The sequence below is a fragment of the Psammomys obesus genome, unplaced genomic scaffold, assembly GCF_907164565.1.
Source record: "Psammomys obesus unplaced genomic scaffold, mPsaObe1.curated_primary_1811, whole genome shotgun sequence".
NCBI lineage: Eukaryota > Metazoa > Chordata > Mammalia > Rodentia > Muridae > Psammomys > Psammomys obesus.
In genome coordinates this window covers 12334346-12359110 of record NW_026596149.1, presented here as the reverse complement: position 1 = coordinate 12359110, position 24765 = coordinate 12334346, and the positions used below count along the sequence as shown (strand labels likewise).

The window sequence follows — 24765 nt, the reverse complement described above, 5'->3', positions numbered from 1 at the left end:
CGTTGCTATGTTCCCTTCCTGCATGCTCTGATAGGTTGATATATTTTTAAAATTTTAACAGCAGAATGGATTCTTAGTGAGTTGCTAGTGGTCTGTGAAAAAAGACCTCAGAATGCTAACACACACTTGTTACATGCTCACACACACATGCCCTAGATGTATACAGCATCATCAGAAGAGGGCCATCGGTAGTGAAGATATTAGACTTGCCATAGACACTAAGATATTGGGTTGTGGCATCACCTCTCGAAATTTACCATGGAACTGGTTCCTGAGAATGTCAAAGCCCTGATGAAGGATGCTAGGGAGGGTTAATAAATGGACATATGAAGCATGATTGGTGTTTTGCCTGTTGTGACTTTTATTAACTCACAGACGTTTTGGTGTTGTTGAAACAGAGCTACCATAAGGTAACCAGGGTATTGCGTTTATCTTTTCTACATTTGAGCTTTGCTGAAAGGACAGACTTGGATGTTGTCACTGGTAGAAATTCCTGAATGAGTGATAACTGTGAGATAAATTATAAAGTGTAAGTGCTCATTAGACAGTATCAAATGAGCAAATGAGAAAGATATGAAGCATCAAGAAAACAACAGGGCTGGAGAGATGGCTCAGAGGTTAAGAGCACTGGCTGCTCTTCCAAAGGTCCTGAGTTCAATTCCCAGCAACCACATGGAGGCTCACAACCATCTATAATAAGGTTTGGTGCCCTCTTCTGTGGGTGTTATATGTAAGCAGAACACTGTATATATAATAAATAAAATTTAAAAAAGAAAAGAAAACAACAACATAAAGCAGAAATAGAAGGGTGGGGACTTGTTGAAGCACATGACTCAAACTGTATCCACTGCTGGTGATCCTGGTAAGTCCGAGGATACTCAGTGCTCTTCTTTAAAGGGGAGCAAAACTTTTCTTTTTTTCTTTAATTTAAAATTATTTTTTATAATTTATTCACTTTACATCCCAAGTGTAGCCCCTCCCTTGTCTCCTCCCAGTCCCATTCTCCCTCCCTCTTCCCCCTTATTCCCCTCCCCTACTTTCCAGCAACGGGGAGCCCTCTTCTCCTACCATCTGACCCCAGTCTGTCAAGTTTCATTAGGACTGCTTGCATCCTCTGTGGCCTGGAAAGGCCCCCACCACCACCACCACACCTGAAGGGGATATTAAAGAGCAGGCAACAGAGTCCATGACAGAGACAGCTCCTGCTCCCCTTACTTGGGGACCCACATGGAGACTGAGTTGCCTGTCAGCTACAACTGAGCAGGGGTTCTAGGTCATCTTCATTGCATGTCCTTGGTTAGTACATCAGTCTCTTCAGGTCCCCATGGGCCCAGACTGTTGACTCTGTTGGTCTTATGGGGCTCCTATCTGGTCTGGCCAGGGCATATACCCAAAAGGTGCTCCACCAAACATCAAGGACATTGGCTCCGCCATGTTCATAGCAGCTTTATTCATGATAGCCAGAATCTGGAAATAACCTACATGTCTTCAACCAAAGAATGGATACAGAAATAGTGGTACATTTACACAATGGAATACTACTCAGCTATTAAAAACGAGGAAATCATCAAATCTACAGGCAAATGGATGGAACTAGAAAAGATCATCCCGAGTGAGGTAACCCACAAACAGAAAGACACACATGGTATATACTTACTTATAAGTGGATCTTAGCCATATAGTACAGGATAACCATATTACAATCCACAGACCTAAAGAAGCGAAATAACAAGGAGGACCCTAGGTCGGATGCTTAATTCTCATTCACAAGGGCAAATAGAATAGACACCAGAAGCAGTTGAAGAAAGAGAACAGGATGGGAGCCTACCATAACTGTCCTGAAAGACTTACAGCAGATGCTAAGACTCACAGCCAAACTTTGGACAGAGAGCGGGGAATCATAGGAAAGAGTGGAGGAATAGAAGGCTTTTCTTGAAACCCCATGAAAGAGTAGTCCCAGGAATGAACATGCCACAAGAGAGCTAACCCCTCTTATGTGTGTTGCAGCCACTGACCATGTAAAATCATCTGGGTATTTTAAGTGTTTAACCACCTACCTTGAAAAACTGGTATTGAAACAGAAGGAGGGAGGCTTGTCCCCTGAATCTGGTGGCTGGGCCATATGGTGTTACATCTGACCTCGAAATGAATTCAGCATATCTCAGACCTGAGTTACAGCTGTTGTGGGAAAATCTAAGAGCCGGTGGTTGGTTCCATTAACAGCTGTACTTATAGTTAGGGACAGCAAGAAAGACAATTTTATGCTTGTTTAAGCCTTCAAGGGTTATCTGAAATCTATACTTTTTCCTTGCCTTTTGCCATAATTATTTTTTAAAAATCAAGAGAAAATGTTTTCCTTTTTAGAGATATTCTCAATTGATAAATTAATCTGAGATTTTAAGTAAATAATCATAAGGAGGTTAAATATCTGTAGTAAACTATAAGAGTACTCAAAACACAATCTTTAAATAGATCCTAATTCTGAAAGTGTGCAAACCAAAGTTCCATTGGGAAGGACCAATGCTCCACCCCACTAACTGCTGCATCTGTGGCGACTCCTCACATGTGAATGTCTGTATTTGCTCTTCAGATTGTAAGACAATCATTTTCATATGTGAAATAACTTTTAACACACTAAATGGCAAAAGTTTTTAATTTTCAAAAATTTGTTTGACAAGTTTTTCTTCACCAATTTAAAGTTAATGAAAAAAGAACTATGATATAGAGATCTAATCCAAGAAACCAAAAGAAAATATGGGATAATATTCCTAGTTTTATTGTCTGTCCTGCAGCTCTCCCACATTGCTAAGATTTAATCATGATAGTCTGCTCAGCTGAGGCTATGATTAAGGGCAGAGGTATAGTCAGGACCGTTAATGAACCTCTATCCACTGGGAGGTAGAATGACTTTTTGAATTTACATAAAAAGCTCCAAATTTGTTTGCTAAGATAGCATTGCTGGAGCTGAGCTGCTGGGTTCAGCAAATGATAAAGTAGAAAAAGAAGTATGCTACTTGAGTCTTCAGGACCTTTTCTGGTGTTAGAGTAAAACCAGAGCCCATCTTGATATAATCCTAAAGAATCTCTGTTTAAATGAGTATACAGTAAAAGAGTTAATAAACTGTATATATTTGAAAGGATGTGTAGTACTCTGGCCCTGATTTCACCATAGTGATTGCTCAAGTAGAGTAGGTGGACCCTACGTAATCTTAGAAAGATTGGGAGATTTGAGATGGCTTGCCTTTTTCTCTTCTGTACATCACTCACCTTCATTCATTCCTTTATTCTCTTCACCTACTTTCCCACAACTGCTCGAATGCCAACTTCAAACTTTCTGAAAAACAGTTTAAAAAGGAAAACACAACCCACCTACCTTCTATTCACCAAAAGAAATATTTTCAAGATGGAGGCATCAGCCAAAATCACACTGAAAATAGCAGGACACTTATATAATACCTCCTTCCTCAAGACTGGCAAATGGGATTCATGAACCTCAATGCCTCCCAGGGAGTAGGGAGTGGCAAGAATTGTGTTTGGATGTCCAAAGTGATAGAGCTTCTTTAATCTTGAGATAACTGCACTGTATCAGGACTCTTCAAGTGGCCTCTATTTTATATTTTGTCTTTAATGCTGTTTTGGCTTAGTTCTTTATTTTTAATGCCCTTTCTAATCCCCTCATTTCTCCATTCTCTAGACTAATATGCATATTCTTGACCTAAATTTTTATTTTTAACCCTGAACTTTGTTTGGGGATGTTTTTTGTGGGGGAGGAAAGGGTGTTTGTTTGTTTGTTTGTTTGGGGTTGGTAGGTTGGCTGGCTGGCTGGCTGGCCTGGAACCTTGCAATTAGCCCACAAAGACCTTCAGTGTGGGTTACTATAATGTAAGGCCCCCAAGGCCATCATTAGGCCTGGAGGTAGTAGGGTAACAATGCAATATATGGATATACCTAAATGTGATGGGAATTTAGAGGGAAAGGGAAGAGAGGTGAATCTTTCCACTAGAGTCTGCAGAGGAACTTCATTGAGAGTGTAAATGAGATAGGGAGAGAAAGACCACAAGAGGAGTGGTGGGGAGAGGCCAGAGGCCCCTTCAGAGATCAGCTCTAAATTCCAGATCGGAGGCCTTGAGAAGTTTCAGACCAATCCCCAGAACAAAGGAAAAGCCTGACCTTTATAACCTTTTAGGAGTGGTAGGAAGTTTCACTTCCCATAATTCAGTTCAGCATAGCAAATATGGAATGGACCATGGAGGGACCAGCTACCAGTTGGGGCCAAAATTACGAAGTGAGAGAATGCCATTACACCCCAGCATCGACAACTTCTTAATTTTCTCTTCCAGAGAAAGCTGCAGGGAGACATGGCTATGAAATCAAAGCTAAAAGTTCATTTCTGGGTTGTAACGGTCTTAAACTTACTAGACAACCCAGATCAAAAATAGGTTTTTTTTTCTTTAAATATGTAAAGTGGGGGAAACAAGATGGTAAGGTACAAACACTAAACCTGACCACCTGAGTTTATTTTTTCTCTGGGATCCATGTGGTAAAAAGAGAATTAATTCCTGCAAGTTGTCCCTCATGGCTGTGGCCTGAACATATAATTAACTAATTAATTAAATAATTTTGTAAAGGGGTTTTGGGGGAGCGTTTTGTTTGTTTATTTGGGGTTTTGTTTGTTGTGAGACAGGGTCTCACCTTAGCTGGCAATTTATAATTTTTTATATTACTTCTTCCCAAGCTGAATATGCTGAGAAATTGTATATTGATGTTAACTAGTATCTTTATAAATTGATGAAAGTGACAGGCAAACCTTTAGTTTATTTCAGATCAGAGAATGGTAGAGAATATTGGTTTAAAAGAGGTATCTGCTGGCCTGCATTGGGGGTATTTTTGTTCTGAGTTTCTATCAGCCCTTAGAAATGAGAAACCCAGATTGTGCCACAGCCATTATTTATTCCATGGGCTAGAGTTGGCTTACAGCTGTTTGGGCACATACCCATTCATATTGCAAGGGTTTTTGTTGTTAGTGGTGGTGGTCTTGTTTTTGTTTGTTTGTTTTCAAATATCTCCCTTCCTGGTACTATTTTATAGACCAGTCTGTCCTCAAACTCAGAGATCGTCTGCCTCTGCCTCCTGAGTACTGGGATTAAAGGTGTGCACTAGCATGGCCCGGTCAAGTTAATTTTAAAATGGTTTAAATTAATTAGCTAATCATTTTTAACAAGCAAGGACTGAGTGGTCCTATGCACAGATCTTGACTTTATGCACTCTACGGTAGAGATAAAAGAATAAGGCACTATCACAGCTTTTAAGAACCTTCCTATCTTCTTATCTGTCTACTTTCTAACCCTTTAAGCTTACAAAGTATTTTAGAAATGTGACATTCTAGAGATACTCTAAGAAAATTATATATAAGTTTATGCTAATGTTACTGTGCTTAAGTACTTCTCTTTACTGTAGTTGCTATGGTCCAAGTCCCATTAACACTGCCCTCCCTCTTCTACCTCCTACCTTCATTTCTAAACAGTTGTATCCCAGGTAGTTAGCACGGGGAGTTATGAATTGATCTCCAGTGCAAGAAAAGCTAATAAATGTGATTTAGGATGAAAGGCGCCGTGTAAGTGCTTGAGATGTTGTTATTACTGCTCTCATGTGCTTTATTATTTTTAAATTGTGCATCCTTTTAAGTAGATTATTTGTTCACTACAGTCTCCATTATATCTAAGCAAAGCCTTCAAAGAAATTTCTAAAACCTTTTCATTTCTCTCTGTAGGTTGTTGTTTCGTAACATTTTATACAAGAAAAGCTGCACTTGAGGCCCAGAATGCACTGCACAATATTAAAACTTTACCTGGGGTGAGTCGGTTTACTTTTGTACCAAAATCACTTTATTGCTTGAAAATGGTCCTTTCAACTAAAGGTTCTAGTTATGAGTTCTTAGTGCCAAAAATGGCTTTGGTCTTTTGAGGAGTACATGCTGACCCCTCTGTTCCCTGCAGTAGCCAGACTAGCTGGCCAGCCCACAAAGAAAGGCTGGCATTAACACTAATGGGAAGAACTCTCAAATAGCATATACCCTGGCTAGACAATCAGAGTGACCCTGCTGGTACAGCAGCTGCCAAAGAGTATTGGGTGGGTTAAGATTTTGAAGGCAGGGGGAACCCACACGCCCACGTGAAGCAAATGGAAAAGGAAAAGCTTTTACTCTCCAGGATCCCCATTTCAATTTTAGTCTTTAGATTTTCATTTGAAAGGACAAAATGTGCTCTGTGTAGACATAATATTAAAGCTCCTAATGACTTCTAAACAGTCAGTGGTGGTTAACAAAGTCAGTGTTCTAATGCCAAACTTGCACCTTCGTGCTGGTGCAGAACACAACCTAGAAAGCCTGTGGTGTTTGTTTTCACACCCTTCCTCATCATAGCTGATGATTGGTCTAATTCATTAGAAATGAACTGAGGTTGCATATGACAGTTTCATCAGGTTTTATCAGATTTTTGTGAGACTTTTATGTATTGCATGGCAGTAGAAATTGTCCTTTCCTGTTGATTTGGTATATTTTCTTCATTTACCTAAATGTCAGTGGTAAGTTAATTTACTAACATCATGATATGTGTTAGTTATCATAAAGGGCTTGTGGTAAATACTCCAAGTGCCATGATGTTTTAAAGTCTGTTTTGGTAAGAAGAAGAAAAAAGCATAAAATGTTCCTGATGTTTCAGGCTCTAGTTTCCAGGTTTGGTTGTTGTCTATACCTGTACAAGTATACAAACCATGTATAGTATGTGAACACTGATATGGGCACACTTAAGTATTTTAGCCTCCCGCTTCCCCAAAAGATAGAATTTTTGTAACTCCAGCTTAGGCCCACTGACAAACTTACAACATCTGTAGTAGAAAGATGCTTGGCTGCAGCTAGACCTAGGCTTCCTACACATATGTAGCAGATGTGCAGCTTGGTCAACATATGGGTTCCTAACAGTTAGAGTAGGGACTGTCTCTGACTCTGTTGCCTGCCTTTGGATCCCTTTCCCCTAGCTGGACTGACTTGTCTGGCCTCAGTGGGAGAGGATGTGCTTAGTTCTACTGCAACTTGATGTGCCAGGGTGGGTTGGTACCATGGGGGACCCTCCCTTTCTCTGAGGAGAAACAGAGTGGGAAATGGGGGAAGGGAAGTATAATGGTAGGATTGGGAGGAGAGAAGGAAGGGTGCTGCAATTATGCTGTAAAGTGATTAAGGGAGCAGCCTTACCAGGCCACAGAGAAAGACGGTGTAGCCAGCCATGATGAGACCTGACAGGGTAGAGTCAGATGTAAGGGGAGGAGGACCTTTCCTATCAGTGGACTGAGGGAGGGTCATGGGAGGAGAAGAGGGAGGGAGAATTGGATTGGGAGAAGACAAGGGAGAGAACTACAGCTCGGAAACAAAATGAATAAATTGTAAATAATAAAAAAATTAATTAGTTTTAAAAATAAAAAGAAAGATGTGTAGCAAAAGATTTTCAAAATCTAAGTTTCTTTTGAGGTGGATTTTTGAGACAGGGTCTTGCTGCCCTTGCTGACCTCTAACTTGGGGGTGAGTACTGGGACTACAGGCACAAGTATCATCACGCTTAGCCAGACTATTAACTTCTTAATTACCAAGGGAAATAAATTAATGAACACAGGTATTCAGCCATACCACTTTGGATTCTTCTCTTCTTCATTTAAGCAAATCAAAGGATAGAAAAGCAAGTGTTTAGTGACAGAATGATGAATGATCCTTCTGTGAAACTACTTCCTAAAACTTCCAAAGTGATTTTTAGTAAGTTGACTTTTATTAAATCTTTCATCATTAACTTAAAAAATTTTAAAGTAATAGTATACAAGCTTTATTCTTAATGTAAGTGAAAATTTTCCAATATAATTCTAGAAAATTATAGGCAAATATTTACTGCCTTGGACATAAATAGAAGAAAATTAACTTTTTCATGTCCAGACTCTAATTCAGACTACTTTGTGTTCCTGCTCACAAAAATGAATGCTTTGCAATAATTAGCACACAAAAAACCGTCCTGGTACATTAAATTTTATTTTTAGTCACGAACTGCTCTTTACTGTATAAAGTATACTGTAGTTAGGTACCACATAATTTGGTTCATTTGATTACATCCCTTGATTAGAAAGCTAAATTTCACTATGCTGCCTTCCTGTGAAAAGGTGTTTTCCAGAAAACCAGTTTGGTGATAACGCCAGCTGACCATCAGTCAATATTTTATTGCCCGTTTTATGGCCTTGTATTGACACAGAACAGAAAATATAAAGCTAATGGTATTTTTCGATTTACATGCCAGTAATATTTAATGATTAGTACAATTTACTAGAAACCTGGGGTGAATATGAATGAGATATATTGAAATGCACAGAAGTGCTGACAACTGTATTTGATTCTTAACAAACAAAAATAGTGCTTCTGTACATTTCTCAAATATTGCATGGTCTTTTCTTCTAAAATTCAAGAGTGAAGATTTTGGAAACCTATAATTAATTTAGGAGTTGGAGAAAGTACTAGAGAAAAGGCCCATCAGTTAAGAACATTGGCCGCTTTTCCAAAGGACACAGGTGCTAGAAATTCTGAGCGCACCTGCGTGGTGGCTTCCCAGGGCATCGGATACAGTTTTCTGGCCTCTTTCTTGGGCAAGAGGCGCGTGGTACACAAACATGCAGGGAAAACACCCGTACACATAAAACAAAGAGTAGTTTCTATAATTTTAAAATAAATATACTGGGAATTGGAACATACAATGGGTGGAATGCTTTCTCCATCTCAGTTTCATAGGCTCAGTTACTTGAAGCAGATTAAATAAAAATTTGAGAAGACAGATATGATTAGTAAGATTAAAAGCTTTTCACAGTACACACACTTGCTACATTTGCCTTTTCACAATGTTCAATGGAGATAGAATCTCACATCTTCCTTTTTTTTTTTTTTTTTTTTTTGTAGCTTTGTCTTACAAACATCACCCTTAACAGATGCAGGGAAAACATGAAAGTACTTAGTCGCCTTTCAATTGTGAGCCTTTCGTAGACAGTAAGAAATGGGACCAGACATCAAAGATTAATGCATATTCTTGAAGAAAAAATATTACAGGGTACCTTGCTGTTTGATTACAAGCCTTAGAATTAGTCAACATTTCCATAATTCTAAACCAATATACACCTGTTTTCAAACTGTGATGTGAAGGCAAGACTTAATTTAGCAGAAACCCTGCTGTGCTAAATCTCTCATTAAATACCCAGTGAGTTCAGTAATTTAAAGTTGTAGCAGTACTATTTTAACTGGTTGCCTTCATATTATAAAATTATAAGAAATTAATGTTGCACTTTACCATAGGTCTTCAGTCTCTTTATGAATAAAAATAAAAGGGACAAAGAAAGCATATCATCCTCTGACACTTCAGATCTTCTCTGGTTGCAATCACTTTCATGTGGATAAAGTCCATTATTTGCTGCCTTTTTTCTGAAGTGTCCAAAACTTTCAATTCATAACAAGATCAAATATAGTACATTTTTTTTCTTTTTTGTACAGTTCATGTTTTGTATCTTAAGGAACTTTTATTGTACAGTGGAACTTTATTAATGATCAGGATTTCCTTTTAGTCTTGTGCACTTTTTTCCCATGTTGAAAGAAGCAAAGAAGTTGAATAGCAGTACAGGAAGGGAAGAAACCAGTAAGACCAAATGTCTGTTGAGACGTGTGATGTCTGCTCTTCAACTGTACTTTAAAGCACCCTTGTTTTCATTAAGTAGGGTGTGACTGAGGTGAAGAATTGGACCTTTTGGTAACCCAAGTGTGTATTTTAAGCCTGTTCTGAGAAATGTATAACTGAGAAAAACCCCAGATATTGTATCTCCATGTTCAATACAACTCCCTAGAAAGACTAGTAGAAACAAAGGGAGCTAACCCAGCAGGTCCATATTGGGAGGAAGAAATAAGTTTGCAAATCATTTTTTTCATTTGATCAACTCTATTCTAGAAGGGATTGCTTAATGCTTAAGCAATCATCAATTATAGTGTTTATTGCTAATACTTCATGAGGTTAACAAGCAGTTATGGAGCAACTGCTGGATGCCAGGGACTATAGAAATAGCAAGGCTCAATCTTGATGAGGCCTCTCGGTCTAGCTGAAGGACAGTAGACAGTTAATACGCACTTGATCTATGCATTAGGCTTTTCTACTTCTGACAAAATATGGAAGTCTCTCTCTCTCTCTTACACACACACACACACACACACACACACACACACTTGAGGTAAATAGTATGCCTATAGTCTGAAGGAGAGTATTATATCCCTGGGTGCACAGGTTAGGTTACTTAATGGGCTATTGCATTTCCTGCAGCAATATTTGATTATTTTTTTTCTATTTCTATGCCACTTATGTTCTTGAAAAAACTTTGGTTGCCTCTAATCTGAAGGTATGACACACTAGGTTTAAAGAATGTCTCCTTTCAGGATAAGAATATAATATATCCCAACCACAGAGTTTTAGCTTTAGGTTCAATCCCCAGCACCATGTACAAAGAGAATATATAAATCATAATTTTTTTTAAAAAAAGATAGTGTAAAGGAGAACGGAGAGGGGTATATGGGAAATGTTAGAAGGAGGAAAGGGGAGAAACATTGTAATTAAATTAAAATCTCAAACACACACAACAACTATCCTTTTTTGTTGTTGAGGCAAAAAATGGTGCAGCCCAGGCTTAACCTTAACCTCCCCAGAGCTTCCCCTCAGGTGTGTGCAGCCACTCTGAGCAATAGTCTCCTCTCAGACAGCTACAGCTGGCAAACAGGACAGCCTCATCCGGAGGAGGCGTCAGCATCTGCCCCTGTGTAGTCCAGAGAGGACATCCTTATGATGGCAACCTGGATTATATACTTCTGTATTATATACTTACTTTGTTCAATTAAAAACAGAAGTAGGAAGTCTGAGGCACATAAAAACTTGTGAGATCCCTCCAGTGATCAGATATTAGAGCCGAGTACCCTCATGGAAGTGTGCGGCACCTTGCGCAAGGCCTTAACGCACTCACTGTGGCAGTGAGGCCTTCAGATGGGAATCCACAGCAAGGGCAGCAGGGCATTCTCTGCATAAATTAATGTAATAAAGGGTGGAATAGCAGAGAAGACAGTTTTGAAAAAGCTCTTAAAGAGCAAAGAGGAATCTGAAATCTAAGTGTCTTGTGAAATATTAATCACAAATTTCTTGCAGACATTTTTTATGAATATGCTGTATCCTTTCCTTTCTAGAATCACTACCTGTTTTATTAAATGCAGCTTGTATTAAGGAGATACTGCCCTAAGAGAACATTTGTTTAGAGCACTCCATTTTAGTGAAGGCAGAGTGAAAGATGTTTTATAGTAACATATGCACTGTGAACAAGGACTACATATAGATTTGAGTTCTAAAAACAAATGATCCTGGTATAGTAGGAAGAAGCTGAAAATAAAACGGTCTCCTAGGACAAGTATGTTCACCCATATGATGTGAATGGAGGCCCTTTCCTGGCTGCCCTGGAGGAATATTTATCCTTGTGGGTAGGCACCTTCCCCCCAAGTGGAATTTGACTAAGCTAACTATAGAATTGTTTTCCTGTCATTAACAGTGAAATGCTAGGGTTTATTATTTTCTGCAGAACAACTGAACTCTCCCAGGGACCAAACTGAAATTTCCCCTTGTAATGTATTTTGAGTCACTCATTTTCTTTGAAGCACTTCTAATTATTAATGTGTATTTAATGCCTTTGTTTTCAGAGCCATGATTATGATTTTACCTTTCTCATTTTTATTTGTCATAAAATCTCTCAACTCTTATTTCCTCATATCATGGAACACCCCCCAAAAAATAAATAAATCATGCTATTTGAATTAATGCCTACCTAGACCAACTTGAGGAAAGTTCTTCTAAGGTGTCCTTTATTTAAATTTATGAAAGGAATATCCAAAGCATCTGTTTAAGCAGGTTTGCATCTCCAAAACTGTGTGTCGTATATAATATAAAATTTGAGTTCGTTCATTCAACAAACAGTACATTTTTATTGCTTTCCAGGTAGCTTTCTGGATGCTAGGGAATATAGAATATCAGCATTGCCCTTCTTAACTGAATCAACAAGAAGAAAATGATTGTTTAAGTAAATTTCCAATAAGTAGCTATAGGAAGTTTAATTTACAAATAATAGACTAATCTTATTTATTCCAGTATTTCCAAAGTAGTCAAATTTGACTTTGAAAAGAAATATAATTCTGCCTGTATTGTAAATGTTCTAATACAAGATAAATATAGATTTATGTGTGTATATATATATGTGTATATATATATATATATGAATGGTTATCTGGCTCATTCCACATATGGAATGAACATCTTTATAAAGCTATAAAGAGATGAGTCAAGTAAATACAGGAACATAGAGTGTAAAGTCCTATGCTCTCGTTTTACCTGTCCAATATGTTCTTAATTGCTTCACTATAGTCACCTGTCTCAGCTCCTCAATGCAATAACAGTTTAGTGAGAGTCAATGAGAGTCTTGGCTGATGCACCATACATTATAAAAGAATATTTAAGAACTGCTTTAAATACTAATGATACTTGTCTTTCACCTTAACAGCAGTTGGAGAGTGAGTGGCATGTTGCCTGTGAAACTCCTGGCATCTGGAAAGATATATACAAGTTATTGTTTCTACTTGGGAGCTTCTATAGGCGTGACCTCTTCTAGGCAGCCATCTAGCACAGAAAGTATACTTTCTATGGAATATATAAACCAGAGCATCCATTTTTGAATGCCTTCTGTAGTTTTTCATTCACAAAGTATTTGTGAATATTATTTGGCTTTACAGGACTGCCTGCCTGAAAGAGGCCATGTCCTGCTTGTTGCTATTATTTTAATATAATACTTCATCTTGCAAAAATGCAAGCTAAGTAAAAAGTAAGGTCTTTGATTTTCTTTAAGGTAACTGAAGGCTAAAAAAGGAGTCTTTTAAGGGGTGGCAATACAGGACTTCCCTAAATGTAAAAGTCCCTTCTTACCCTAGGAGTCAAACCGGAGGGGGATATCAAGATCAAGGTATAGAGTGTAGAGTTCCATCTCCAAGTGGGGCTCAATCGGATATGACCACGTTACTCCCAGCTCACGGCTTTAGAGAAAAAGAAAAAAAAAGTTATACAATAGAAAGACACCATAGTCAAACTTCACCAGTTTGTAGTCCTAGCCAGATCTTTGAGACCTGGGAAGAAGATTTTATTATTATTATTATTATTATTATTATTATTATTATTATTATTATTATTATTTAATTAACCTAGAGCACAATGCTGGACAATAGTTAATCCATCCTACACCCCCAAGCCCATGTAGTTTCCTACCATTCAGATACCACCCATTATGCTTGCTTTTAGTCATATCTTAGGTCTGGTTCATCTTTCCTCCTGGTTCCAAGACCCTCCTTATGGTTCCAAGTCCTGGCCCGCTGATCTCTGCTCTCCTACTCTTCCCCCTGGCTTCCTTCTCCTCCCCTCTGGACCAGGATGTCCCACCTTATTCTCTCCATTGCTCAGCATTGGGGCTGGTTGTTTTATTGACAATACAGAGAACTAATGGTGGCATGTTTACACAAACTTGAGACAGATGATGCTTAGAATAAGCATCACAATGCAATGTCCAGATTGAAACCAGATCGTGGGGCAGAGAAATCAGCATTTGAATGAACAAGGGTAAGGTGTATACATTCCAGAAGAACAGTATACCAACATTTCCCCCTTTAAGTACAATAAAAGGCTCCTTTTCTTTCAATACAATAATAATTATAAAATTATGAAAACTATTAAGTAAAATTTACATGTGCAACGTCCAGTCCATGTGTATTTAGCAACTTAGGAGAAAGTATTTGATTATCTATCCTATCTTGACAAGTTTAGAGTTCTATACCAAAATTAACTTTTATCCTTATTGGTATTACCTATATGAAAACATTCTCTTAAACTCTAAACAACTTAATCTTAATAGTGGAACTGTAACTATTTGGTCTTCAACCCCACCAGAGACCTGAGAAGGAATAAAGTTAGTTACTGGAAGTGCATGTTGCATGTTAGCAGCTTCCAAAAAATAAAATATTGACAGAGACAGTTTGCTGCCTCAACAGTCACCCATAATCTATAATGTTGGTGCATCATCTTCAGCCTTCTGGCTCAGAATATTTAAAGACATAAATGTGAAGCAGGAACTATTTAGGACTTGCTTATCCTGTCTTGGCAGAGTTCGGCAGTCGACTTGTCCTGCATATAAGCTTGCCCATTTTGGGCAGAATTCTGTCTGTCATGAAGCAAGGGTATCTTCTTTACCCGACTGGCTCATTTGCGACATTTGAAGCCATCTCCATATGGAGGTTCTTAGATGTTCATCATCTTCTTTGAGGTAGGCAGGGTGCTGCCAGGAGATAGCCTGTCTCATTGTCAAAGAATCTTTAAAATAATAAAGACGTGTTTAAATGCCATATTCTGTAAAAAAAGTTTTGAAAGTTTATGTAATCGATCTGTCTACAAAATCCTACCTATCTGTTAAACCTAGGATAAATTAGACTAGTGTCTGAGATGACTATGAGTTAATTAACTAGCAATGAACGCTTATTACCTAATACCCTAAACAGTTTGTAATAGCAGTTTAAAAGTATTGGAAATAACCTTGAATTTGTATCAATATACTAAAATTTACCAATGTATGAAAAATAGACTTATTTTTGCATCAATATACAAAATCCTATACCAGAGTTAAAAATAATCTTATTTGAGAATAACAAATAAAACCTTAAGTTGAGCAGATTCAATAATCTACCCTTTGTCTTCTTATTCCTGTAAGATATGTGAAGAATATTTTAATAAAGACATGGAGGGCAGAAAGATGGCCCCATAGTTACGAGCACTGACTGCACTTCCTGAGGACACCCTTCTATCCTCAGCACCTACAAAGCGGTTCACAACTATCCATAGCTCCATCTCTGAGGAATCCATGCCCTCTTCTCACCTCTATGGGCACCAGACACACACAAAGTACACAGATAAACATGCAGGAAATTCATTCATACATGTAATAATTAATTAATTAAGGAACATGGGGAATTATTTCATTCCACCCACTGTAAAGTTTTGTGTGCCGCCTGAACAGCAGGATATTTGCTTTAGGCTAGCAGTGTATCAACTCTCAGAAGCTTTGACTGGCAGTTATTGTGTATGGCTCTGACTAAATATAGTGAAAAACAAGATACTTTTCAAACATGGCCTATTCAATACAAGGAAATGTACAGGATGAAATTAACTGAGCGTTCCTTGGTGATGAAAAGTTGAAAATGCTAGCACAGGATAAAAGTAGAGATCCAGCTACACCATCTTAAAAATTAAAAAAAAAAAAATTGTGTAGAAGGTGTTTCTGTTTTATTTAGTAAACATGTCTAAATAATAGTATTCTCACGGAGCTTTATGAGAGAATTTGTATAAATGCCCTGGAAAAGAACTATGATTTGATTATTGTTTTATGACTGTTTAGGGGAATGGCATACTTACACAATAAAATAACAGATTTCAGACATCAACATTCTCCACAATTGCTCAAGAGTAAACTTGAAATGTTAAGTTCATTTTTAAGACCTTAGATCCCAAAAGGCTGATAAACTTTAAAAGAGAATCAGAGAGGAAAGCATCTGTGAATTTGAGTAAAGGCCTGCATGGAATTGCAAAGACAGGGCTTTCAAGGTCAAAGATGGAAATCTGTCAATAAAGCCAGATAATCATCTAAATTCTGTCATTCCATGAAAGTCATCATCTGGACAGTGGCAGAACATTAATCCTTCGTTGGGAACTGGGCACGGCTCAGAAGACATATGCCCAGTTGAAGCAGGCTGGACATTTCATAGCCTCAATCTTGAGGCTCCCAAAATAAAAGTGTATGACATGAGAAAGTGAGAAGAATGTTCTTCTAAAAACACCAAAGTTCTTCCTCATCCACCAAGAAGTAGAGAATGGAAGAGCCTGGCATCAGCCAGGTCTGCTTAGTGCAAAAGAGGTCATTGGTGACATAAGCAGGTAAACAGAAAAGAGCTTCGTGTAGTTCACTGCTTGCTTTTGCTGTAAATGGCACTGTACGCAGGTGCTTATGAAGTCTCATTAGTCTTATGACATAAACTATTAAAATTGTTTTCATGCTAACACGGTATTTTAAAATGCTATTACAGCTGTCACATCACTGAGACGAAAAGAAAAGCAGTGAACAGTGTGTGTAGGAGATCGCAAAAAAGACAGTATGCCAGGTGTTCTTTAATCCTACTCATTGTCCTATCGCTGATTCCTACGAGGACCCAACGCACATACGCCTGCCGCCATCCCTTCTGCAAATGCTTTAAAGCATTTGAAATTGCTTCCTTCTTCATCTGCAAAACCAAGGTTCTGGTTTTTTACTCTGAAAGGAGTTTGTCCAGTCTTACTCAGTTGCCCTCCGCCTTATGTGCTTTGTCTGTCCTCATGTCCTGTTTAGTGTTTATGTCTATAGACTTTACTTCCTTCCATTTTAGGCTAGTATTTGGAGAGTACTTCATGTAGAAAAATCTAGGTCACCCAGAACCTCACAATTCCTTTGTGATTCTCTAGGCACCTGCTTTCCTTTCCCTTCTAAGAACCTACCAGTAGCTTAGCACTCAGGTTTTCCATCAAGGAGCAGAAAAAAAGAGGAGAGAATGGACTCCGTCAAATCAGCTCAATTCCTTCTTTGGAGCCTTTGGTTAGGTTAGTTAGGAAAAGTGTTTTACCTAATGAGGTTTTAGAATTATTAGTGGACTCCTTTTATCTGTTTGATTCTTGTCCCCAGTTAACAAGGACAAAATGAGTCATCTGTTTATAAATAGGTTTATGGGGTTTTTTTTTTTTTTGTTATCCTTTCTAAAAATGTTTCAGAGGTATATCAATAGCATTTACCTTGTTAAACTTGAGGACACTGAAGTGCCAAAGATTAATTTCTCTTGTCTCCTCTTGCAAAGCACTGACAACTAGAGACAGTTCAGTCTTTAAGACTCTAGTATCTGTGCCCTGTAAGTGGATTAGGCAGAGTATTTTGGAGAGTAGGAAGCATGACTTATAGAAACAACACAGCAAACAGTAATAAAAACCATCATTACAAAGCTGGAGAGGTGGCTTAGTGGATAAAGCACTTGCCATACAAGCATGAGGACTAGAGCTCAGATCCCTATCATTTACATAAATGTCAGCTAGACATGGCAGGCTGCATGCAATTCCAGCAGAGACAGTTGGTGACAGCATCCCAAGAGCAGTCTGCTTAGCTAGACTAGTCTGGACAGCGAGCGCTGGGTTCAGTGAGAGATCCTGCCTCTATGAATAAGGTGAAAAAACAAGGAAGACTCAAAGGTGGGGGGGGATCCTGTTTAGATGACCCAACTAGTAACTGGGTTCACAAGAAATTAGGTTCAAGGCAGAAATCCTGGATTATGAAATCACTGAAGGGCTTCCTACTGTTATAGACCCTATCTGGCATGATAGTCCTCATTCCTACCAACAGAGCATACCACGAGTCTAGGAGTTCCTTTGGGGTTTATCACAAAACAAGTCCAGATTCTCAGTCCTAATCCTGCTTCAGCTTGCAGTATGATTTGCTGAGCTGTCAGTGGGATCAGGACAGCTCTGCACGTTCTAGCTGTGCAGGATGGCACCAGCATTTGAGACCAGAGGTCATATAAACATCTCCACATGTGCTCACACCAGGGGATCCTGCTATGGCCTCTGTATGTGAGCACGTGGCTCAGCTCTGCCCCAGCTGTGAAACCGTACTTTAGCAGACAAAGGTCATACAGAACACTGTGGGCAAAGCAGGAAGTTTGCTCAAAACTCAAGTACGAGGCTGCTATCTTATGGTTCTCTAAGAAGAATATGAGTATCGAAGAATTACTCGTAAAAGGAATAGCTTTACAAAACAATGATTATAAATGCAACACCTTTCTTCAGAGAAGTATAGCTTTACCAGCATCATCCATTGAGATTCATGATATAAGGGGCTTTTCTTTATCTGGGTTTGTTGCCAGCCCATCATCTTTATTCTAAGGCCTGTCTCTATCCAACTGAGATAGAGACTGCACTCTATCCCCTTCCCCATTGTTATGCTTCTCTGTCCAAGGAGGCAGACATGACAGGGTCTGAGGCTTATTTTAAAAGACTAAGCAAAAACCTCTAAGCTTGAAGCAACAGGAAAAAAAAAATGAACATTGACTTAAAATGGAAAAACAGCTACAAATTTCAAGCTACCCGCCATCATCACACTCCTCTGTGCTCAATACATTTGGAGCAGTTCAGAAAGCAGCTGGGTGTACCCTGTTTTACTGATGAAGAAGCTTAGGTTTGTGCAGCGAACTCCTCATAGCCATGGAAGAAGCTGCTGCTGCTCCACTGCCCCTGCCAGTAAGGAACTAGGCTCCACCACAGGTGAGGGCTCTGAGAAATAGAACCAACCAGGCAGCAGATTCCTTAGACACAGCGTAATGAGACTAATCACAGCCCCCGCCCAGCCAGGGAACCCGGCGACTGCTACACTGGCTGCACATAATCAGCCTGCAGAGGTGTTCGTGTCTGCTCTCCCTGTTCCATCCTGCTGCCTGCTCTCTTGTCCCACGAAAGCATCCTGTTTTCATCAAGAGGAAAGCTGGAATGAAGAGATGAATCGGTGGGATATTAATCTTTCTGTTCATTGTGGTCTTGTTTTCGTATGAGTTTAAAGGAGCAGTGATGTTTAGAAGCAGATGACTTTTTGCCACCCCTTTAGGCCCACACTTTCCATGGTACTGTCACATTTCAGAGAGAAGAAACCCGTCTTTATCCCTGGAAGTTTAACTCGGTGGCTTCAGCCATGTTGTGTATTCTACTCTGTGAGCTGAGAAGTGTATGAGCTTGCCCAAACACAGTACTATTGTTTCTTCAGAAGAGTGCCTTTTTAACTACATACCAAGGACCTATGGGAGATATTTTGTGCAAAGTGGCCTATGATGATCAGTGTACAGAAGTAGTATTGTCAGCAAGTCATAGGGGTCGGGAATTTGTAAATAAACTTCTATCATTTCCTATTTTATTTTCTGGCTGTAAAGCAGAGAAATAGTTACAGAACAGGATAAGTATGTTTCTAGCAAATCTTGCTTCTTTAAGTGTTTGTGTACATGATTTCTGTTTTTCAGTGGCTTTCAAAATTTAAATAATTTAATAAAATAATAATAAATAGTCAATCAATAAAAGTTTCAGTTAGAGCCTGGGGAGTCGGCTTAACAGTTTAAGAGTACTGGTTTCTCCTCCAGAGGACCCAGGTTCGGTTACCATCGCTGACATGCCATAACCGCAGTCACATGCTGCAGCATAACCATCTGTAACTACAGCGCCATATGACCCATCACCCTCTTCTGTCCTCCATAGGCACTGCACAGAGGCAGCGTGTGGACATGCTTGAGAGCAGAACACCAACACATGTAAAATTGAAAAGCACAACAAACTTTTAAAAGTAGTAGCATTTGTGTTTACTATATCTTGAGAACTAGACCAAGAGTGCAGTCTGTCTGTCTATATATCTGTCTATCCATCTACCTACCTACCTATCTACTTACTACCTAGCTATATTTGAATATATATAAATAATAAAGTATGGATGGTTTTTTATTGTTGTTGTTTCTGGTTGCCTTTGCAGCCAGAAGTCTGTTAAGATTAAGAGAACTAAATTGATAAATAAATTTTAAATAACAAAAATCCATGAAAAAATATCTTCTGTGACCTTGTAAGTAAAAGAATACTTACCCATGGGAGATAGATTGCACTATCCCCAGTTTAGACCTGAAACCTCATAGTATTGAAACCTGTGTGTAGTTCTTTCTTGAAAACATACTTTTAAATGCATAGAGTATAGTATTAGTATGTCAGACAAAAGCACGGTTCATATTTAGGGAAGAACTAAGCAACATTTCAGCTTGAAGCTCAGACTGGCATGGTGTTTAAAACTTGTAAGTTACTTCTGGAAATTTCCATTTAATGTTTCAGGGCTGTATTTGACCATGGAAAGCAAAACCTCAGACTTCTTAGACTGCTTATTATTTAACATAGAAAACAACTATCATTTAACTGATGCTTGGCGCCTCCTGTCTGTTTCTAATGTTTTGCCAGTATCTTATTTATGCCGTATTATTTATAAGCTATCATTTAAGTAGGTGTGTAAACTCTACCCTGGATTTTGATTAGGTGTGTGTGTGTGTGTGTGTGTGTGTGTGTGTGTGTGTGTGTGTCATAGAAGGTAACCATAACCACAGCTCCTCCAAAAAGTGCTCACAAGTATCACTGAATAACTTGCTCAGGAATCTCTGTCATAAAATGAGTTAAGTCATTTTTAGTCACAGCTGTCCAAATGTAAAAACTTCATAGGTCATTAATAACAAGTAAGTATCAGTGCAGAGAATAAGAATCAAAATCTCAGGGATTCCTATAGCTAAATAAAATAGGTTTCTCTTTGTTTCAGTTTCTTATATGGGTCAACAGAAGAATAAAGACATATGGAGTAAATAAAGTAGGCTAAATCTAATGATAGTTCATCTGCTGAGCTTATATTAACTAACCTCCCTACTTATAATGAAGAAACTGAAACCCAGAAAGGTCAGCTGATAGTGTGCCAGAGATAACACAACCAAGTACAGGTGAAGAGGGGACAACGAATCGCGCCATGTTCTCACAATTTCCCCATAAAATTATGCCAAATGCATTATTTTAAAGAAGCAGAAATTCAGAGTCCAAACTACCAGTGTATTCTTAGATTTTCCTCCTACATAGGAGGCTGTTGATATTTTGTTTCCTCATTTTCATTTCTGAGGAAAACCTAAAGGAATAATAATCATCTTTCTGGCCATAGACCTAGAATTATTATAAAGCAGGTGAGTCTTGAACAAATTGAAGAAGAAAATGAAAGCAGTTTTCAATGCTTATGTCTATTTGTATGCACAACTAGGGCAGTGATTCCCAATTTCATCTCTGAGGTAAGATTTGGGGAATCATGGAAGATTTTAAAAGTGCATATGCAAAAGTTGTATCACGGGTACAGAATAAATAAGAATTTTTCTTGGTGGGAGCCTGGAATCAATACTTTTTTAAATTTTATTTTATTAATTACACTTTATTCACTTTGTATCCCCCCATAAGCTCCTCCCTCATCCCCTCCAGGTCCCACCTTTCCCTCCCCCTTCTTCACGCATGCCCCTCCCCAAGTCCACTGATAGGGGAGGTCCTTCTCTCCTTCCTTCTGATCTTAGTCTATCAGATCTCATCAGGAATGGCTGCATTGTCATTTTCTGTGGCCTGGTAAGGTTGCTCCCCCCTCAGGGGGAAGTGATCAAAGAGCAGGCTAATCAGATTATGTCAGAGGCAGTCCCTCTTCCCATTACTATGGAACCCATTTGAACACTAAGCTGCCATGGGCTACATCTGTGTATGGAGATAACATAGAACCCATGTTATCTCCATGCCTGGTACGTGGTTGGAGTATGAGTCTCTGGGAAGACCCCTGTGTTCAAATTTTCTGGTTCTGTTGCTCTCCTTGTGGAATTCCTGTCCTCTCCAGCTCTTACTATTTTCCACTTCTTACATAAGATTACATGCACTGCCCAACATTTGGCATCCTGAATGGGTCCAGTGTTAGGTAAGTTTCAGAACTGCTAGTTCAAGACATAGCCAATATCAGCTCCCAAGAACGAAACATTGATGAACAAACACCAACTTTTTCTTTCTGTAACTAGGGTTTTAAAGCAGAAGCTCTGGTCCCAGAAAGCCCAATGAGCTAGACTTAACCAACCATTGCAGTTAATTAAAGAAATGGGTAATGGTAATACTGAAAAGCAGACGAAGAAGATTTAATCAGAATTCACTAGAAAGAGAAACTGATAAAGGCTCCAGTGACCTCAATTTCATCTTTACATACTGGCATTAGCTTTGAGTTTAAATAGAAGAACAACTGTGGCAGAGGGTTAGAGATATGCATAATTAAACTGTCTTGGCCAAAGTGTGGTCTATGACCCTTCTCTCAGTTCTGGTTCTATAAGGTCATCCAAGAAGTCCTTATTACTTGAAGGGAAAACTGTTTCTCAAATCATCACTCATGCTTAAGGTGCAGCTCTACCATTATGAATAATTGCCTCATGGGGTTGCTCTGTGAGGGTCTGCTGTTCCTGAAATCCATGGTGACCGCAGATTTGAAAAGATTTGGCTGAAGACATTTAGGCACATTTGGAAGATCAAGAATATGTTGGTCATTGTAGTATGCTCAAATAAGATGTCTCAGTTACTCTTATCTTGGTGACTTTAGCTTTGAAGTAGAATGATAACAGTTAAATATTATAGTTTTTAGTTGCCTCCTTGTTATGGCAGAATACTTAACAAAAGCAACTTGAAGAAGGAAAGGTTTATTTTGACTCAGTTCAAGAATACGGTTCATTGTGGCAGGAAAATCAAGGTAGCGAGAATATGAGGCAGCTGGTCACATTGCATCCATCCACAGCGCGGTGAGTGCTTGTGCTTGGTTCATTCTCTCTCTCTCTCTCTCTCTCTCTCTCTCTCTCTCTCTCTCTCTCTGGAGTACAGCATCCCAGTCCATGGAATTGTACCATCAATACTTAATGTGGTCCTTACCACCACAAACCCAGTCAAGCAGCTTTTCTGCAGACATTCCCAGCTGTTTGGCTCCTAGGTGATTCTAGATCCTGTCACTTTGATGTTAACTATTATAGCATGTCCAGATACAGAAAAAGGTAAGCAGATGGTCCCAAATTAAAGTAGGCAGATGAAAGAAAAGACAGAGATACTATGATTTTATCTTTTTTTTTCCAGTTATTTCTTAGACTCAAATTAGGGTCCAGTTCTTTTCAGTACAAGCGGTTTTTACATCCCGTTTCATGATTCATCTGAGTTCATGTCAGAGACAGTCTCTGTTCCCCTTACTGGAAAACCCACTTGGTTACTGAGCTGCCATGGGCTACACCTGAGCAGGGGTTCTAGGTTATCTCCATGCATGGTCCCTGGTTGGAGAATCAGTCTCAGAAAAGACCCCTGTGCACAGATATATTTGGTCCTTGTGGAGCTCCTGTCCTCTCCAGGTCTGACTAACTCCGCCTTCTTTTGTACGATTCCCTGTACTCTGCCCAAACTTTGGTTATGAGTCAGAGTCACGTTTTTTGATAGGACTACTGTCACCTGTGCTGTATTTCTGGGTTTCTCATAGGATAAGACAGCTCTAAATATACATAGAGCTGTACCTTTTGCAATTGCTGAATTGTTTTACTCTCCTCATCTGAAACTAAAAAGTAACAGGATCTGCTGTGGCACAAAAGACTTATTTTGCTGACTTGGATTTTTCAGATATTCAAAAAGAAATTAAGGTGACCTGACCACCTAGGAAAAGAAGTAAATAGATACACAAGGCTGGCTTGTGTTTTCCAGGATCCTTTATTGCATAACTCTATTTTCTCCTCTCATTGGTACGTTAAACCTGCTGGGAAATCTTTGAATGGGACCACATAGAATTAATACATCTAGACTATGAGGAGACTAATGGAATTGATGTTATTTAAAGCAGTTTTCCTTTGTTTTATTCTGTTCCTCTTGGCCAGAATAAGTTAATCGTACGGTAGGACAAACAGTTTTCTGCCCACAATGAGTTAATCAGTAATACTCAGAAACCTATTTTCTTTGTTTAGAAGCCATATAATGTAGAGTTCCTTCTGCTTCACTATTCTGAGCTTGAACTAACTTTTTAAGAAAGCAAGCATTTATTAGGCTGTTTTTCTTGATACATACAGCTTAAGAGACTTTTGCTGAGGAAGAACGTGTAACAGCCACGTGAGTGGTAGGGCGGATCGACTACTCCATAATAAGGGGTGCTGTGTATATACTTATCTTTTCTATAGTTTTGAAGGCTTCAAAACAATGTCATCTGCTAACCCAGAAGCAGAAAGACACACAAGGTATCTACCCACTCATAAGTGGACATTAGCCACATAATATACGATAAACATACTAGAATCTATACTAAAGAAGCTAAACAGTAAGGAAAACCCTATGGAAGATCCTCAATCCTCATTCAGGAGGACAAACAAGATAGACATTGGAAGCAGGAGAAGACAAAGAACAGGACAGGAGCCTACCACAGAGGGCCTCTGAAAGACTTTACCCAGCAGGGTATTGAAGCAGATGCTGAGACTCATAGCCAAACTTTGGGCAGAGTGCAGGGAATCTTATGAAAGAAGGATATAGAAAGACCTGGAGGGGTCAGGAGCTCCACAAGGAGAACAACAGTGCCATACAAACTGAGCCCTGAAGAGAATGATACCCCAACCAAGAACAATGCATGGAGAGGACCTACCTAGCTCTGAGGTAGCCCACAGACTCAGTTTCCAAGTGCGACCCTAGTAAGGCGAGCAGGGACTTTCTCTGGCATGAACTCAGTGGCAGGTGCTCTGATCACCTTCCCCTGTGGGGTGCAGCCTTGCCAGTCCACAGTGGAAGACAATGCAGCCAGTCCTGATGAGACCTGATAGGCTAGGGTCAGATGAAGGGGAAGAGGACCTCCCCTATCAGTAAACTAGAGGAGGGGCATAAGGGAAGAAGAGGGAGGGAGGGTAGGAATGGGAGGAGATGAGGGAGGGGCCACAGCTGGGACACGAATGAATTG

At 39.2% G+C, this 24765-nt stretch overlaps 1 protein-coding gene across 8 annotated transcripts in view; it reads left to right on the top strand.

Annotated features, from left to right (window-relative positions):
• The window catches only part of Celf2 (CUGBP Elav-like family member 2), an 837937-nt gene that overhangs the window by 712808 nt on the left and 100364 nt on the right, over positions 1-24765 (top strand). For all 8 annotated transcript variants that reach the window (XM_055593762.1, XM_055593759.1, XM_055593755.1 and 5 more), the window contains one exon: positions 5771-5853. In XM_055593762.1, the coding sequence (XP_055449737.1) occupies positions 5771-5853 (83 nt within the window). The remainder of the gene's footprint in view (positions 1-5770; positions 5854-24765) is intronic.